The sequence below is a fragment of the Liolophura sinensis genome, chromosome 11 (assembly GCF_032854445.1).
Source record: "Liolophura sinensis isolate JHLJ2023 chromosome 11, CUHK_Ljap_v2, whole genome shotgun sequence".
Lineage (NCBI taxonomy): Eukaryota > Metazoa > Mollusca > Polyplacophora > Chitonida > Chitonidae > Liolophura > Liolophura sinensis.
Genome location: NC_088305.1, coordinates 5,980,467 through 6,001,447, shown reverse-complemented (window position 1 = coordinate 6,001,447; position 20,981 = coordinate 5,980,467). Strand labels below are relative to the sequence as shown.

Genomic DNA, 20,981 nt, shown 5'->3' with positions numbered 1-20,981 from the left:
CTTTGATCAGACTAAATCAATTTTAAGTTGGCCAGTTTTGTGAGCTAAGCAGTACTACTCTGAGCATGTGACACAATTTGCACGTGAAGTACACGGATCAAAGTGCCTTGTTGTCAAACTTGCCACTTTTGATGCTAACGTTGATAAAGTGTCTTTTGAAAACTTTTACGTTTCGTGATGTTGCGGAATATTGTACAGCTTAAATGATAATGGATGTTTGGGTATTTTTGTCAGTTCACGAAACCTAATTTTGTACAATCATGCTGTTACTCAGGGTTGTTTTTCCTTCCATGTTTCAGCACCGTCCACTTCGGACATCTCCACTACAAGGCTTGATCAGACAGTATCCAAGGATCCAACCAACCATGACAGACTCGCTAAAGAGAAAAAAACACTGGTCACCGGTTTTACCATCGCCCGTAATTAGAGAACATCTGGTGAGATTTAACCTCTATCGCCTGTTTATTTATGTGTTTGGCGTTTATAAAGGGGGCCTCCGTGGCCGAGGCGGTTAGCACACCAGCACCAAGCAATGACCCAGGAGCCAGTCACCAATGCGATCGCTGTGGGTTCAAGTTTAGCAGCCTGCGGATGGTCATGGATTTCCTCCAGGCTCTGCCCGGTTTCGTCTCACCGTAATGTTGGCGGTCGTCGTACAAGTGAAATATTCTTGAGTACGGCGTAAGACACCAATGAAATAAAATAAAAAAATAAATTTATAACGTCGTAGTGTACAATTTTTCGCATATATGTTATGCGACGGTCAGCTTTATGGGAGCAGGAGGAAAATGGGGCGCCCCGAGTGAACTACTGCCCATCGCTTTGAACCCGGCAAACCTTCTGACTTAAAGTAGCAACCAAAGCAACGAGAACTGGATTCGAACACCCGACCTTAATGATCAATGACATAACACTCGAAGCGAGTCAGCTAAACCCTTTTCACCTCATTTATCCTGACATGACCTACTCCTGGACGTCCAGCTGTAGGAATATACCCATCCTCATCCTGTCAGAATTTTATTGTTCAGGTCAAGGCATAAATAGTAGCTATCATCGTTACTCTTGTTTTGCTAAGTGTCCCCGAGGCCAGGTCCCTTTGCATTGTTTCAATATTATTGTATGTTAAATGTGACGAAAACACGGCATTTTTGAGTAATTCTAGTACCATCTCTGCTTAAGCCATGGTGCTAGGGGACGTGTGATTTTCTATTTAAACATTTACGTGAACAGTTAGAATAAAACCTAAACGGAGGTGAACTAACAAGAAGCCAGCTATCACAATGTCGTCTCTCCTCTGGTTTTATTCTCTATGCTGTAGCCGTATTTCACCGGTTACGTATGATCAGCTGTCACACCGTCGTCGCCGCTGTCCCTGGATCTAACTTGAATATTTTTTTCGGTGTCGTATTCCCCTGTATGAACTCTCTAAAAGTTATCCATTAAACTGACAGAATACTATATTTTCTAAGTGATGGCAGAATAGATTATGTTATCCTCTCCGGAAAAACTGAAAACTGAGGCCACAACATGATTGGCCAAGATTAAAGGACCTAAGGAGACATGGACACGTGCATACAACTCAGTAGTAAACATAGGCTGATTATTTCATTAACTGACATCGAAACCTCCGTACCGTGTGGTTGGCGAGCTAGTACAGCACAATGACTCAGAGGCGTCTCAATCAAGCTGTGAGTCAAAGTTCAGCTCATGCTGGTTTCCTCAGTTGCCATTCGTACGGGGGAAGGTCTGTCAGCAACCTGCAGATAGCCGTGGCTATCCCCAGCTCTATCGGGCTCCTCCAACCATAATGCTGGCTGCCGTCGTATAAGTGAACTATTCTTAAGTATGGCGTGAAAGACCAATCAGCTAAATAAATCATTAACCGATTGCGACTTTACCCCTTGCCATAAGAAGACCAATGGTGTTGTTTTTGACAGGGAGCTCATTTTTCACTATTACATGGATAAAATTATTGAATTCTATTTTCTAATAAATCTGAAGTTTCATTACATTACTATAAATGTTAACGTTGACAGGCGATCCAGGAGAGGGCACTAAGCTACACATCTGCCACTGGCTCATACTGCAGTTGGAGCACTGAAGTGAACCTGGGGCCTCCGGCATCGTCCACCAAAAACATCCCAGCCGAGGACAGGCATATCAGACAGTACTACGAAGCCCTACAGTACACTCTGTACGAGACTGGATACCCGGAGACCGTGGACAGGACGGCAAACCCCCGTACGGAATACACCTCGAGAGACCCCGCTATTGTCATTCTCTCTTCCCCAGTGGAATGTATGTGTTTTCTGCTGGAGGGCGGGCGTCAATGTCCCGGCGACATGATCCTAGTAATGTCCACGACTTGGCTCTCCAAGGCCCCATCTGACGATCGCTGTGGTCACAGCGACTCCCACACGCTCTACGTCCACAAAGGTATCACCAGTGACAGGGCAGGCAATACTTTCATCGACTGTTTCGACCCTCCAAGACGCGTCACTTATTTCATGGACTTTTTCACGAATGCCTGCACCAGCAGACAGAGATGCGACGGAGAGGAAGTGGAGCGCCACCTGGAGTGTCCGATGAGCAGCTCGGTGCAGTTGTCTGCCATTGTCGACGACAAGTTGCTGACGCGGATTCTAGCGGGCCAGGCCGGTGTACCTTACCCAAAGACACTAGCCTTCCCTTACAAATCCTCTCTTACCTACGACACGGCGTTGTCGGGCATCACCGTCTTCCCGTTGTCCACAACAGCAGGGGTGGTTAACATTATTTCTGCTGCCATCACGAAGTTCCTTAAATCAGAGGAGATTGAAGTCTACGCAAAGGTAAGAAAATATCCGTTTATATGCTTGAGACAAGTGTGGTACACATCAGGGGTGTCTGTTATATGTTCCAGGGTACGTGTAGCAACTTCTCATCATAGTCAAAGACTCAGATAATCGCTTGTAATTTATGTAATAGCGAAAGTACGAGTAACTGTAAATTCCGAAAATAGAACCAACAGGGCGAGAAAGCGCCAAGTCGATTCTTCTTTCAGGAAAAAACTCAGGCCAGGTCGATTCTTCTTTTAGGATAGTACTGTTATGAGTGCTTTCTCTCGTCTTAAACGATAGTCACTAACAATACTTATGAACCTGACTCAAGCAAATGAACCAAATGATAGGTGGAGTAAACATTTGATATAAATTGTCAATTTATATTATGCAGTGAATTTGGACTATACATATCTACAAGGCAAAAAACTTTATCACCATCCTTTATGTAACACGTTCATTGAATGTAAAATCGGTTGTTTTATACATTCGGACCCGGTTAAATTGTGTCAGATATCTGCATGCATGTTTTTGAATACGTGCGCAGATACGTACAACGAAAACCGCCGATCTCATGGGACCTATTTATGGACGAACGCACCGCGTTGCATTCTGGGTAGAAAATTTTACAGAAAATGGCAGAACGCGATGAAAAGCGACAGGATAAAACTCGTACCAAGTCGTTCAAGACAGTTCAGTGAGTTGAGGTTCCAGATCGGATTCAACAACAACACGAATCATTATTACCTATAAATTCTCATTGTCGTTGTGTTTAGTTTATTTTACTTTTGATTCGTTTGTATGGTAATTATGGTGTCAGTTGTCTGTCCAGTGTGACTGGCTACGGGAACAATGCTATTAAAAATAATCAAAGCGATCCTTATGGATTGATGTAATTAATGTTTTCGTTTGAATCCAACCCTTTCACATGAACTGACTGGACTCTCAAGGACACCGGGACAAAGATGGTTGCTTTGAACAGCAGATTCGGCTGTTTCGGACGTTTACTTCGATTGACTTCCCCGCCATCTTTTTACAGCTTAATGTAGAGCATACTGCCTGTCCACCGGCACTTGTGAAATGATACGTATCTACCTGACTTACAGGAAACAAAGGGTAAAGATGTGTGATATTTACAGCTGTTGGCACTACGTTACGAAAGAATTTCCCCAAGGCTCTGTATTAGGGCATCTGTTCTTTACTATTTTTTATAAATGACCGGTTTTACTTTGTCGGCCGCAATCTTTATAACTATGCTGACAACACAATATGTTCTAATGCCAAAATAGCTGATGATTGTTCTCAGATCTCTAACTGTGATCGCCATACGTTGATTTGAAGATAAATATTTTTCTTTGCCAGTTATAGTAAGTTTCAAGGTATTCTGTTTAGGATCAATATGTGGACAATATTTTGTGCTGAACATTGGAGGTTTTAGAATAGAACTTATTGACAAGGTTAAGCTCCACGGTGTCAACGTCGATACGAAACTAAATTTTAATTGTCAGCATATTACCGAAATATGTAACAAAGCCACAAGGCAGATAAGTATACTCAAACATATATCCAGATGTCTTCAATTTAGAAGGAAGTTATCTCTTTAGGATAATACTTTACATATGTTTGGACATATTGCTCTAAGAACTGCTCTAACAAAAAACAACCATTAAGCAATCCGTTTTGTTATCTCACATTGAGACCGGATAGCATATTACTTGCTAAGCCATGAACCATAATCATTACGCTGTATAGAGCAAGGTGTATTGCTTTTTAGGTTTATAAAATTGTTGAGAATATACGCCCTGATTACCTTCATGACATAATTAAGATAGTGCAGAGCCACTACAACCTCCGAGATAACCTTATTGTTAGTTTACTCCGATACCGAACGAGAGCATACGGGTATCTCTTTCATCTACCAAGGTGCTAAGCTTTGGAATCACCTGAGTCCAGAAACGAAGGGTGTGGACACAGATAATTAAAAACTCTATTAAATGAATGGCTTGACTGTACATTTACTCAGCATAAGCAGAGTATTTAATTCATTTTTGTTTTCTGTTTACTGTACGACTAGGTTATAAACTTAATATTATTCATTTTATGTTGTTTCAACTATTCTTATCCAAAATAGCAATAACTTACACACTTATTTTCTTTATCAGTTTGTCATTGTTTGTCTTGTCGGCATAAGTAACCTTCGACTACTGTTAATTTGTTGCAGCCAACTGACGATAAATAAATAATTTGGGATGTGAGGTGTAATAAAAAGTTCCATGAGCTAGCGGTAGCGGTAAATCAATATAGCGATCAGTAAATAATGAATGCCATACGCTGAAAGTTTATATCTCACGAAACGCTATCAGAATTAATTGGCTATTTAATTCTGAGAATTAGAAACAGGAACGAGGAAACTGTACGCTAAAGACACCCTCCTTATAACACCACAGTGGAAAATTTACCGGTTATTTACCGAAAGTTAATCGCAAGATCAATTCCTAAGGCACTTTTCAACACTAACGAAAACAAAAGCTAAGAAAGAGGTCAACAGAACAACGCAATAAAGTAATGCCTCAAAAGAACGAAAACATCAATATCTAAATCGTGCACCATTGTGGTCGATAAATTGTCGTCAATCAAAAGCTGTATCTCAGTTGCGATTTGATTGCAACTTTCCCACATGGCGATCTTATTATTCAAGTATATTTGCAGCGAATCATATCGGATAACTTTTTTTCATCTTTTTCACACTCGCAGCCTGTATACTGTGGTAGACCCATTCACAGCTCTCACGTAAGTTGTGCTTTGATCAAACCGACCTTGCTGAGACCTCCCGCCGCTAGCCACAATACTTCTTGTTTTTGTTACCCGCTTAACTAAGAACTGTAGATGTTAATAGTTGTGATGTAAACTGCATCATACAGAGTAAAACCCGAGCAGCGACGACAACGTGATAGTGGAGAAATGGTCACACGTAAATACCGCCTGTTACAAATTTACCCTTGTTACGGTCTTATTTTAAATATTCCTGGGCCGCGTGGATCAGTTGTTAGCGCGCTGGCGCAGCGCAGGAGCCTCTCACCAATGCGGTCGCTGAGAGTTCAAGTCCAGCTCATGCTGGCTACTTCTCCGGCCGTACGTGAGAAGGCCTGCCAGCAACCTACGGATGGTCGTGGGTTTCCCCTGGGCTCTGCCTGGTTTTCTTCCATTATAACGCCGGTCGCCGTCGTTTAAGTAAAATATTCTTGAGTACGGCGTAAAACACCAATCAAATAAATAAATAAATATTCTAACTGCTCATGTAAGGCGTTAAATATTAGCAAATTACACGCCGTGATGGCTTAAGAGAAGTTGGTAAACCAAAAAGATGCTTTGACGTTAATTGCTATATATTAGACGTCACTGTTCTAAAACTCCTCAAAATACTTATTGGCATCACATTTAATATACAACCTCATTAAAACAATTTACTGGGACCAGGGCTCGGGAATACAAAACGAGTGCAAATTTTTGCGTTGCTCTGTGTGCAAGCACGTGATGACCAAAGCATTTGTACTTAAGCCTTAAACAAGGTCCTCCGTGACCGTGGTGGAAAGCGCGTGCCAGCTCGGACCGGAATGACCCAGAACTCTCTCACCAGTGCGTTCACTGTGAGTCCACGGTCCAGGTTTTGTTGACAACCTCTCAGGCCGTAAGTCGGAAAGTCAGCAATTTGCGGATGGTCGTGAGTTTTCCCCGGGCTCTGGCCGGTTTCCTCCCACCATAGCACCGACTGTCGTCATATAAATAAATACATAAATAAGTCTTGAACAACAATCAGATAAACAAAAAGACACATTCCTAAACGGTTCTGTCGTATACTACACTTATTACAAGTGCACAAATCTATCAGAGCCACTAATTAGTTTCACTTATTAGAATATAAATTTATCTACGAAAAAAGCCTTTAATTGGGGCAAATCTACATTTCAACATTTATCTTATTGCTCATATCATCACAGAAAATAATCTGTTAAATTTAACAGAAAGTCTGTTGTCTGAGTGATGCTAGAATATATTCCGTTATTGCAGCAGATTATTCTGTTATTTATAGCACATATATTCTATTAATTCAACAGAGGGACTGTAGTGGACTAACAATATATTGTGTTGAATATACATGTATGACAGAGTATTATGTCATACAATAACAGGTTACACTCTACCACCACTCGGACAAACAGATTTTCTATTCTGTTAAAATTAAGAGATTATTTCTTTCTAGTGTATTTCCTGTCGATGGCATAAATATATACTGTATAAGAAGCAATTAAAGACATTCCTCTAGCCCAGTCAGTATATAGGACCTGTGACTAAGGTATAGTTGCATGTCACGTGTACCTGTCTTCCTTATCAATATTATACCTTTATATCACTTGCCAGTAGCAATTTATCATGCAATAGGTTTTGACACAGTTACTACCTGTCTGTTTAGCTCGGAGAAAATGATTGTTCTGTGTTAAATGGGGAGTTTTGTGTTGCTTAGACAGATTGGATTTGAAGGAAATTAAGTTGTAAATAAATATTTGACAGGAATAAAAAGATTACTTCCTTCCTTCTTTATTTGAAAGTGGCTGGTTAAGATAGCACAGTTATCTTCACCCGATATTAGAAATGGATTTGGTATTTCCATCTTGATGCTTGACCACACGACAACACGGTGATCAAAAGTAAAAAGAAAACGGAATCATTCTCCGCTACTCTGTATCCATTGTATGTACTGTCTGTGGTTTATAGGTGTGTTGTGGCCACGAAATGTTCCTGAAGTTTACCTCATTATAAACCCTCTTCCCGCCTTTAACAAAACGACCCAAAGCTACGTGTATTTTTACTCTTTCCTGTAATATACATCACACCGTTTTTGCATAAAACACTTGGGTAGCACACCGCAGCATTAGAACAGAAATGGATATCTTTTTACCTCCATTTTCGTCTCTCTCTCTCTCTCTCTCTCTCTCTCTCTCTCTCTCTCTCTATATATATATATATATATATATATATATATATATATATATATATACGACGGTGGCCAGCATTATGGTAGGAAAAGACTGGGTAGAGCCCTGGGGGAAACCCACGATTATCTCTACGTTGCTGACAGATCTTCCCACGTAGGACTGGAGATGAAGCCTTAAACTCATGGCGATAACATTGGTGAGAGGCTTCTGGGTCATTGATCTACTAACCCATTCGGTCACGGCGACCCCTGTCAAGATTTACCCCTCTCAAGATCTATAACAGCCTCACACAAAGGTTATGTCTGCTTCGTACGCCAGATGACTGGAATATTTATATGGCGAATAGGTCGTATAGCTCTCAATACACTTGTTCTGTCCCTGTACATTTCTGTGGATATGAACCTCGATGTATAAAATAAAGTAATAATAATATTATTATTATTATTATTATTATTTTTATTATTATTATTATTATTATTATTATTATTATTGTAGAGATCGTCCGTGACTCAGATGGTTAGCGCGCTAGCACAGCGTAATGACCCAGGAGCCTCTCACCAATGCGGTCGCTGTGAGTTCAAGTCCAGCTCATGCTGGCTTCCTCTCCGGCCGTACGTGGGAAAGTCTCTCAGCAACCTGCGGATGGTAGTGGGTTTCCTCCTGACTCTGTCCGGTTTCCTCCCACCGTAATGCTGGCCGCATATTCTTGAGTACGCCGTAAAACACCGATCAAATAAATAAATAAATATATAAATTATTATTATTATTATTATTATTATTATTATTATTTTTTTTTTATTTTTTTTATTATTATTATTATAGATGGTAGTGAAACCGTCGGGACCTATGTGGTTCGGAAGCCAGAACGTGTCCGTCCATAGCAAAGGCAACCATGAATCTATCATCGGCGCCGCCGTGGAAATTCTACCGTTTCTGTCCGAGGGGGACGCCATACTGGTGGAGACGTTCTGTGAGCCTGTACAGAGGGTGCGGCCAATGAAAATCAGTTCTGTGAAAAATAAAGGTAAGACTTTCCCCACTTTGTTATCTGATCTGTTTCACTTTTTTATTTATCTAGTGGCCGAATGGTTAGCTTGCTCTCGCAGGATAATGACCACCAATGCAGTGGTCGTGAGTTCAAACTCAGCACTTACTGGTTTTCTCTGGATGTTCTGTCAGCAACCTGAAGAGGGTTGATGGTTTCCCACGGTCTTTGCCCTGTTTCCCCCCACCATAATGCTGGCCGCCATCTGGCCAAACTTTAACCCAGTTAATGAATAAATAAATGTATTTATGTATTTGATAAGTTTTAAATGAAATACTGATTTCCGCACATATCACGGTAATGATGTATATAGTTGGAGGAAACTGGAACACACAGAGCAATCCAACACATACAGAATAAGACTGCGGTTTACAAGGTACGTTTTCCAGCGCAATCCTTACACATAACCAGTGAAGCACGGACTACATCCTAATTGTTAACATCTGGTCACATATTATTGGTGAAGCAGCGTCGACATTATGACAACTGATATGTGGCCACTTGACGGTTAGGCGCAGATGATATTGTCAAAAATATATATTTGGCTATATATAATCGGTGCAACAGCGACGACATGGTTATAATAAGACGAGTCCGGCGAGTGCACGCAGGTTTGGACGAGTTAGAGCTGGATCTGTCGGCCCAACGGCGCTGTTAGAAGCTACCGTAAATAAGGCCATTGTCATAATTAGCATCTGGTCAGACATCACCGGTCAAACAACCATTGGCTAAATCAACATCTGGTCAGACATCACCGGTCAAACAACCATTGGCATAATCAACATCTGGTCAGACATCACCGGTCAAACAACCATTGGCATAATCAACATCTGGTCAGACATCACTGGTCAAACAACCATTGGCATAATCAACATCTGGTCAGACATCACCGGTCAAACAACCATTGGCATAATTAGCATCTGGCCAGACATCAACGGTCAAACAACCATTGGCATAATTAGCATCTGGTCAGATATCACCGGTCAAACAACAATCGGCACAATTAACATCTGGTCACACATCACCGGCCAAACAACCATTGGCATAATTAGCATCTGGTCAGACATCACTTGTCATACAACCATTGGCATAATTAGCATCTGGTCAGACATCACCGGTCAAACAACCATTGGCATAGTCAACATCTGGACACTCATCACCGGTCAAACAACGATTGGCATAATTAGCATCTTACGAGACATCACCGGTCAAACAACCATTGACATAATTAACATCTAGTCAGACATCACCGCTCAAACAACCATTGGCATAATCAACATTTGGTCACACATCACCGGTCAAACAACCATTGCATAATTAGCATCTGGTCAGACACCACCGGTCAAACAACCATTGGCATAATTAGCATCTGGTCACATATCACCAGTCAAACAACCATTGGCATAATCAACATATGGACAGACATCACCGGTCAAACAACCATTGGCATAATCAACATCTGGACACACATCACCGGTCAAACAACGACTGGCATAATTAGCATCTGGTCAGACATCACCGGTCAAACAACCATTGGCATAATTAGCTTCTGGTCAGACATCACTGGTCAAACAACCATTGACATAATCAACATCTGGACACACATCACCGGTCAAACAACGACTGGCATAATTAGCATCTGGTCACACATCACCGGTAAAACAGCCATTGGCATAATTAGCATCTGGTCACACATCATCGGTCAAACAACCATTGGCAAAATTAGAATGTGGTCAGACATCACTGGTCAAACAACGATTGGCATAATTAGCATCTAGTCAGCCATCACCGGTCAAACAACCATTGGCATAATTAGCTTCTGGTCAGACATCACCGGTCAAACAACCATTGGCATAATCAACATCTGGACACACATCACCGGTCAAACAACGACAGGCATAATTAGCATCTGGTCACACATCACCGGTGAAACAGCCATTGGCATAATTAACATCTGGTCAGCCATCACCGGTCAAACAAACATTGGCATAATCAACATCTGGTCAGACATCACCGGTCAAACAACGATTGGCATCATTAGTATCTGGTCAGACATCACTGGTCAAACAACCATTGGAATAATTAACATTTGGTCACGCATCAATTGTCAAACAACCATTGGCATCATTAGCATCTCGTCACACATCACCGGTCAAACAACGATTGGCATAATTAGCATCTGGCCAGACATCACCAGTCAAACAACAATTGGCATAATTAACATCTAGTCAGACATCACCGGTCAAACAACCATTGGCATAATCAACATCTGGTCAGACACCACCAGTCAAACAACCATTGGCATAATTAGCATCGGGTCACACATCACTTGTCAAACAACCATTGGCATCATTAGCATCTCGTCACACATCACCGGTCAAACAACGATTGGCATAATTAGCATCTGGCCAGACATCACCGCTCAAACAACCATTGGCATAATTAGCATCTGGTCACACATCACTTGTCAAACAACCATTGGCATAATCAACATATGGACAGACATCACCGGTCAAACAACCATTGGCATAATCAACATCTGGACACACATCACCGGTCAAACAACCATTGGCATAATTAGCATCTGGTCAGACATCACCGGTCAAACAACCATTGGCATAATTAGCATCTGGTCAACCATCACCGGTCAAACAACCATTGGCATAATCAACATCTGGTCACACATCACCGGTCAAACAACGATTGGCATCATTAGTATCTGGTCACACATCACTGTTCAAACAACCATTGGAATAATTAACATCTGGTCAGACATCACCGGTCAAACAACCATTGGCATAATTAGCATCTGGTCAGACATCACCGGTCAAACAACCATTGGCATAATTAACATCTAGTCAGACATCACCGCTCAAACAACCATTGGCATAATCAACATCTGGTCAGACATCACCGGTCAAACAACCATTGGCATAATTAGCATCTGGCCAGACATCACCGGTCAAACAACCATTGGCATTATTAACATCTAGTCAGACATCACCGCTCAAACAACCATTGGCATAATCAACATTTGGTCACACATCACTGGTCAAACAACCATTGGCATAATTAGCATCTGGTCAGACACCACCGGTCGAACAACCATTGGCATAATTAGCATCTGGTCACACATCACTTGTCAAACAACCATTGGCATAATCAACATATGGACAGACATCACCGGTCAAACAACGACTGGCATAATTAGCATCTGGTCACACATCACCGGTCAAACAACCATTGGCATAATTAGCATCTGGTCAACCATCACCGGTCAAACAACAATTGGCATAATCAACATCTGGTCACACATCACCGGTCAAACAACGATTGGCATCATTAGTATCTGGTCACACATCACTGGTAAAACAACCATTGGAATAATTAACATCTGGTCAGACATCACCGGTCAAACAACCATTGGCATAATCAACATCTAGTCAGACATCACCGCTCAAACAACCATTGGCATAATCAACATCTGGTCAGACATCACCGGTCAAACAACCATTGGCATAATTAGCATCTGGCCAGACATCACCGGTCAAACAACCATTGGCATAATTAGCATCTGGTCAGATATCACCGATCAAACAACAATCGGCATAATTAACATCTGGTCACACATCACCGGCCAATCAACCATTGCCATAATTAGCATCTGGTCAGACATCACTTGTCAAACTACCATTGGCATAATTAGCATCTGGTCAGACATCACCGGTCAAACAACCATTGGCATAGTCAACATCTGGACACTCATCACCGGTCAAACAACGAATGGCATAATTAGCATCTTACGAGACATCACCGGTCAAACAACCATTGACATAATTAACATCTAGTCAGACATCACCGCTCAAACAACCATTGGCATAATCAACATTTGGTCACACATCACCGGTCAAACAACCATTGCATAATTAGTATCTGGTCAGACACCACCGGTCAAACAACCATTGGCAAAATTAGCATCTGGTCACACATCACCAGTCAAACAACCATTGGCATAATCAACATATGGACAGACATCACCGGTCAAACAACCATTGGCATAATCAACATCTGGACGCACATCACCGGTCAAACAACGACTGGCATAATTAGCATCTGGTCACACATCACCGGTGAAACAGCCATTGGCATAATTAGCATCTGGTCAGACATCACTGGTCAAACAACCATTGGCAAAATTAGCATGTGGTCAGACATCACTGGTCAAACAACGATTGGCATAATTAGCATCTAGTCAGCCATCACCGGTCAAACAACCATTGGCATAATCAACATCTGGACACACATCACCGGTCAAACAACGACAGGCATAATTAGCATCTGGTCACACATCACCGGTGAAACAGCCATTGGCATAATTAGCATCTGGTCAGCCATCACCGGTCAAACAACCATTGGCATAATCAACATCTGGTCAGACATCACCGGTCAAACAACGATTGGCATCATTAGTATCTGGTCAGACATCACTGGTCAAACAACCATTGGAATAATTAACATTTGGTCACGCATCAATTGTCAAACAACCATTGGCATCATTAGCATCTCGTCACACATCACCGGTCAAACAACGATTGGCATAATTAGCATCTGGCCAGACATCACCAGTCAAACAACCATTGGCATAATTAACATCTAGTCAGACATCACCGGTCAAACAACCATTGGCATAATTACCATCTGGTCAGACACCACCAGTCAAACAACCATTGGCATAATTAGCATCGGGTCACACATCACTTGTGAAACAACCATTGGCATCATTAGCATCTCGTCACACATCACCGGTCAAACAACCATTGGCATAATTAGCATCTGGCCAGACATCACCGCTCAAACAACCATTGGCATAATTAACATCTGGTCACACATCACTTGTCAAACAACCATTGGCATAATCAACATATGGACAGACATCACCGGCCAAACAACCATTGGCATAATCAACATCTGGACACACATCACCGGTCAAACAACCACTGGCATAATTAGCATCTGGTCAGACATCACTTGTCAAACAACCATTGGCATAATTAGCATCTGGTCAACCATCACCGGTCAAACAACCATTGGCATAATCAACATCTGGTCACACATCACCGGTCAAACAACGATTGGCATCATTAGTATCTGGTCACACATCACTGTTCAAACAACCATTGGAATAATTAACATCTGGTCAGACATCACCGGTCAAACAACCATTGGCATAATTAGCATCTGGTCAGACATCACCGGTCAAACAACCATTGGCATAATTAACATCTAGTCAGACATCACCGCTCAAACAACCATTGGCATAATCAACATCTGGTCAGACATCACCGGTCAAACAACCATTGGCATAATCAGCATCTGGCCAGACATCACCGGTCAAACAACCATTGGCATTATTAACATCTAGTCAGACATCACCGCTCAAACAACCACTGGCATAATCAACATTTGGTCACACATCACTTGTCAAACAACCATTGGCATAATCAACATATGGACAGACATCACCGGTCAAACAACGACTGGCATAATTAGCATCTGGTCAGACATCACCGGTCAAACAACCATTGGCATAATTAGCATCTGGTCAACCATCACCGGTCAAACAACAATTGGCATAATCAACATTTGGTCAGACATCACCGGTCAAACAACGATTGGCATAATTAGTATCTGGTCACACATCACTGGTAAAAGAACCATTGGAATAATTAACATCTGGTCAGACATCACCGGTCAAACAACCATTGGCATAATTAGCATCTAGTCAGACATCACCGGTCAAACAACCATTGGCATAATTAGCATCTGGCCAGACATCACCGGTCAAACAACCATTGGCATAATTAGCATCTGGTCAGATATCACCGATCAAACAACAATCGGCATAATTAACATCTGGTTAGACATCACTGGCCAATCAACCATTGCCATAAATAGCATCTGGTCAGACATCACTTGTCAAACTACCATTGGCATAATTAGCATCTGGTCACACATCACCGGTTAAACAACCATTGGCATAATCAACATCTGGTCAGACATCACCGGTCAAACAACCATTGGCATAATCAACATCTGGACACTCATCACCGGTCAAACAACGATTGGCATAATTAGCATCTGGCCAGACATCACCGGTCAAACAACCATTGGCATAATTAACATCTAGTCAGACATCACCGCTCAAACAACCATTGGCATAATCAACATTTGGTCACACATCACCGGTCAAACAACAATTGGCATAATTAGCATCTGGTCAGACACCACCGGTCAAACAACCATTGGCATAATTAGCATCTGGTCACACATCACCAGTCAAACAACCGTTGGCATAATCAACATATGGACAGACATCACCGGTCAAACAACCATTGGCATAATCAACATCTGGACACACATCACCGGTCAAACAACCACTGGCATAATTAGCATCTGGTCAGACATCACCGGTCAAACAACCATTGGCATAATTAGCTTCTGGTCAGACATCACTGGTCAAACAACCATTAACATAATTAGCATCTGGTCACACATCACCGGTGAAACAGCCATTGGCATAAGTAGCATCTGGTCACACATCATCGGTCAAACAACCATTGGCAAAATTAGCATCTGGTCAGACATCACTGGTCAAACAACCATTGGAATAATTAGCATCTGGTCAGACATCACCGGTCAAACAACCATTGGCATAATTAGCATCTGGTCAGACATCACCGGTCAAACAACCATTGGCATAATTAGCATCTGGTCAGACATCACCAGTCAAACAACCATTGGCATAATCAACATCTGGTCACACATCACCGGTCAAACAACCACTGGCATAATTAGCATCTGGTCAGACATCACCGGTCAAACAACCATTGGCATAATTAGCATCTGGTCAGACATCACCAGTCAAACAACCATTGGCATAATCAACATCTGGTCACACATCACTTGTCAAACAACCACTGGCATAATTAGCATCTCGTCACACATAACCGGCCAAACAACGATTGGCATAATTAGCATCTGGTCAGACATCACCGGTCAAACAACCATTGGCATAATTAGCATCTGGTCAGACATCACCGGTCAAACAACCATTGGCATAATCAACATCTGGACGCACATCACCGGTCAAACAACGACTGGCATAATTAGCATCTGGTCACACATCACCGGTGAAACAGCCATTGGCATAATTAGCATCTGGTCAGACATCACTGGTCAAACAACCATTGGCAAAATTAGCATGTGGTCAGACATCACTGGTCAAACAACGATTGGCATAATTAGCATCTAGTCAGCCATCACCGGTCAAACAACCATTGGCATAATTAGCTTCTGGTCAGACATCACCGCTCAAACAACCATTGGCATAATCAACATCTGGACACACATCACCGGTCAAACAACGACAGGCATAATTAGCATCTGGTCACACATCACCGGTGAAACAGCCATTGGCATAATTAGCATCTGGTCAGCCATCACCGGTCAAACAACCATTGGCATAATCAACATCTGGTCAGACATCACCGGTCAAACAACGATTGGCATCATTAGTATCTGGTCAGACATCACTGGTCAAACAACCATTGGAATAATTAACATTTGGTCACGCATCAATTGTCAAACAACCATTGGCATCATTAGCATCTCGTCACACATCACCGGTCAAACAACGATTGGCATAATTAGCATCTGGCCAGACATCACCAGTCAAACAACCATTGGCATAATTAACATCTAGTCAGACATCACCGGTCAAACAACCATTGGCATAATTAGCATCTGGTCAGACACCACCAGTCAAACAACCATTGGCATAATTAGCATCGGGTCACACATCACTTGTCAAACAACCATTGGCATCATTAGCATCTCGTCACACATCACCGGTCAAACAACCATTGGCAGAATTAGCATCTGGCCAGACATCACCGCTCAAACAACCATTGGCATAATTAGCATCTGGTCACACATCACTTGTCAAACAACCATTGGCATAATCAACATATGGACAGACATCACCGGCCAAACAACCATTGGCATAATCAACATCTGGACACACATCACCGGTCAAACAACCACTGGCATAATTAGCATCTGGTCAGACATCACTTGTCAAACAACCATTGGCATAATTAGCATCTGGTCAACCATCACCGGTCAAACAACCATTGGCATAATCAACATCTGGTCACACATCACCGGTCAAACAACGATTGGCATCATTAGTATCTGGTCACACATCACTGTTCAAACAACCATTGGAATAATTAACATCTGGTCAGACATCACCGGTCAAACAACCATTGGCATAATTAGCATCTGGTCACACATCACCGGTCAAACAACCATTGGCATAATTAACATCTAGTCAGACATCACCGCTCAAACAACCATTGGCATAATCAACATCTGGTCAGACATCACCGGTCAAACAACCATTGGCATAATTAGCATCTGGCCAGACATCACCGGTCAAACAACCATTGGCATTATTAACATCTAGTCAGACATCACCGCTCAAACAACCACTGGCATAATCAACATTTGGTCACACATCACTTGTCAAACAACCATTGGCATAATCAACATATGGACAGACATCACCGGTCAAACAACGACTGGCATAATTAGCATCTGGTCAGACATCACCGGTCAAACAACCATTGGCATAATTAGCATCTGGTCAACCATCACCGGTCAAACAACAATTGGCATAATCAACATTTGGTCAGACATCACCGGTCAAACAACGATTGGCATAATTAGTATCTGGTCACACATCACTGGTAAAAGAACCATTGGAATAATTAACATCTGGTCAGACATCACCGGTCAAACAACCATTGGCATAATTAGCATCTAGTCAGACATCACCGGTCAAACAACCATTGGCATAATTAGCATCTGGCCAGACATCACCGGTCAAACAACCATTGGCATAATTAGCATCTGGTCAGATATCACCGATCAAACAACAATCGGCATAATTAACATCTGGTTAGACATCACTGGCCAATCAACCATTGCCATAAATAGCATCTGGTCAGACATCACTTGTCAAACTACCATTGGCATAATTAGCATCTGGTCACACATCACCGGTTAAACAACCATTGGCATAATCAACATCTGGTCAGACATCACCGGTCAAACAACCATTGGCATAATCAACATCTGGACACTCATCACCGGTCAAACAACGATTGGCATAATTAGCATCTGGCCAGACATCACCGGTCAAACAACCATTGGCATAATTAACATCTAGTCAGACATCACCGCTCAAACAACCATTGGCATAATCAACATTTGGTCACACATCACCGGTCAAACAACAATTGGCATAATTAGCATCTGGTCAGACACCACCGGTCAAACAACCATTGGCATAATTAGCATCTGGTCACACATCACCAGTCAAACAACCGTTGGCATAATCAACATATGGACAGACATCACCGGTCAAACAACCATTGGCATAATCAACATCTGGACACACATCACCGGTCAAACAACCACTGGCATAATTAGCATCTGGTCAGACATCACCGGTCAAACAACCATTGGCATAATTAGCTTCTGGTCAGACATCACTGGTCAAACAACCATTAACATAATTAGCATCTGGTCACACATCACCGGTGAAACAGCCATTGGCATAAGTAGCATCTGGTCACACATCATCGGTCAAACAACCATTGGCAAAATTAGCATCTGGTCAGACATCACTGGTCAAACAACCATTGGAATAATTAGCATCTGGTCAGACATCACCGGTCAAACAACCATTGGCATAATTAGCATCTGGTCAGACATCACCGGTCAAACAACCATTGGCATAATTAGCATCTGGTCAGACATCACCAGTCAAACAACCATTGGCATAATCAACATCTGGTCACACATCACCGGTCAAACAACCATTGGCATAATTAGCATCTGGTCAGACATCACCGGTCAAACAACCATTGGCATAATTAGCATCTTGTCAGACATCACCAGTCAAACAACCATTGGCATAATCAACATCTGGTCACACATCACCGGTCAAACAACCACTGGCATAATTAGCATCTGGTCAGACATCACCGGTCAAACAACCATTGGCATAATTAGCATCTGGTCACACATCACCAGTCAAACAACCATTGGCATAATCAACATCTGGTCACACATCACTTGTCAAACAACCTCTGGCATAATTAGCATCTCGTCACACATAACCGGCCAAACAACGATTGGCATAATTAGCATCTGGTCAGACATCACCGGTCAAACAACCATTGGCATAATTACCATCTGGTCACACATCACCGATGAAACAGCCATGGGCATAATTAGCATCTGGCCGGACATCACCGGTCAAACAACCATTGGCATAATTAAAATCTGGTCAGACATCACTGGTCAAACAACCATTGGCATAATTACCATCTGGTCAAACATCACCGGTGAAACAGCCATTGGCATAATTAGCTTCTGGTCACACATAAGCGGTGGAACAGCCATTGGCATAATTAGCATCTGATCACACATATCTGGTGAAACAGCCATGGGCATAATTAGCATCTGGTAACACATAACCGGTGAAACAGCCATGGGCGTAATTAGCATCTGGTCACACATCACCGGTGGAACAGCCATGGGCATAATTAGCATCTAATCACACATCACCGGTGGAACAGTCATGGGCATAATTAGCATCTGGTCACACATCACCGGTGGAACAGCCATGGGCATAATTAGCATCTGGTCACACATTACCGGTGAAACAACCATTGGCATAATTAGCATCTGGTCACACATTACCGGTGGAACAGCCATGGGCAGAATTAGCATCTGGTCACACATAACCGGTGGAACAGCCATGGGCATAGATAGCTTCTGGTCACACATAAGCGGTGAAACAGCCATTGGCATAATTAGCATCTGCTCACACATCACCGGTGGAACAGCCATTGGCATAATTAGCATCTGGTCACACATCACCGATGAAACAGCCATTGTCATTTTTAGCATCTGGTCACACATAATTAGCATCTGGTCACACATTACCAGTGAAACAGCCATTGGCATAATTAGCATCTGGTTACACATTATCGGTGGAACAGCCAGGGGCATAATTAGCTTCTGGTCACACATAAGCGGTGGAACAGCCATGGGCATAATTAGCATGTGGTCACACATCACCGGTGAAACAGCCAGTGGCATAATTAGCATCTGACCACCTATAACCGGTGAAACAGCCATTGTCACAATTAGCATCTGGTCACACATAACTGCTGAAACAGCCGTTGTCATAATTAGCATCTGGTCACACATAACTGGTGAAACAGCCATGGGCATAATTAGCATCTGGTCACACATAACCGGTCAAACAACCATGGGCATAATTAGCATCTGGTGACACATCACCAGTGAAACCGCCATTGTCATAATTACCATCTGGTCACACATCACCGGTGAAACAGCCATGGCCATAATTAGCCTCTGGTCACACATAGCCGGTGAAACAGCCATTGGCATAATTAGCATCTGGTCACACATAATTAGCATCTGGTCCAACATAATTAGCATCTGGTCACAGATAACTCGTCACACATAGCTGGTTACACATGATGAACAAAACGTCATGATAATGACCTCCTACCAAAAGCTTTCAGACTACACCAGACCCACAGCTACTACCACTATAAGAACCAGGAAGGGTCTGACGTCCTTTTTTAAGAGATAACGTATGTTTCAGTTTTTTAGTTTGGACTTCCTTTTCAGATGTCAAAATTTGAATCAAGCAAAATTGTGTTAGAATATTTCAAATTTCCCCTAAGTACACTTTTGATTTTCTGAGGATATGAATTTTATATGTTTTTGTAATCATCTTTTAATGTGATTATGTCGTTTTGCATGCACATTCCGTAATGCATTCCGTAATTTGATACCTGACTGATTAAAGTTAAGATATAACGTTCCTTTGCTCTTCAGTTCTTTTTATACACAGTTTCGGGTTTTCGAAAGACAGGCAAGAAAGAGAGTAGGCGTGTTTCGTCGACATTGTAGAAACCGGGTTATAGGAGCTAAGGAGCTAATTCTTGGAAATGG

The 20,981-nt window shown here is 42.2% G+C and overlaps 1 protein-coding gene across 3 annotated transcripts in view; it reads left to right on the top strand.

Moving 5' to 3' along the window:
• The window catches only part of LOC135477681 (carnosine synthase 1-like), a 34,302-nt gene that overhangs the window by 1,748 nt on the left and 11,573 nt on the right, over positions 1-20,981 (top strand). For 2 of the 3 annotated variants that reach the window (XM_064757870.1, XM_064757869.1), the window contains exons 2-4: positions 300-437; positions 2,037-2,831; positions 8,636-8,837. In XM_064757870.1, the coding sequence (XP_064613940.1) occupies positions 366-437; positions 2,037-2,831; positions 8,636-8,837 (1,069 nt within the window). In that variant the 5' untranslated portion in view covers positions 300-365. Of the gene's footprint in view, positions 1-96; positions 438-2,036; positions 2,832-8,635; positions 8,838-20,981 lie in introns of those variants that run through there. The other variant, XM_064757868.1, reaches the window with a different exon arrangement.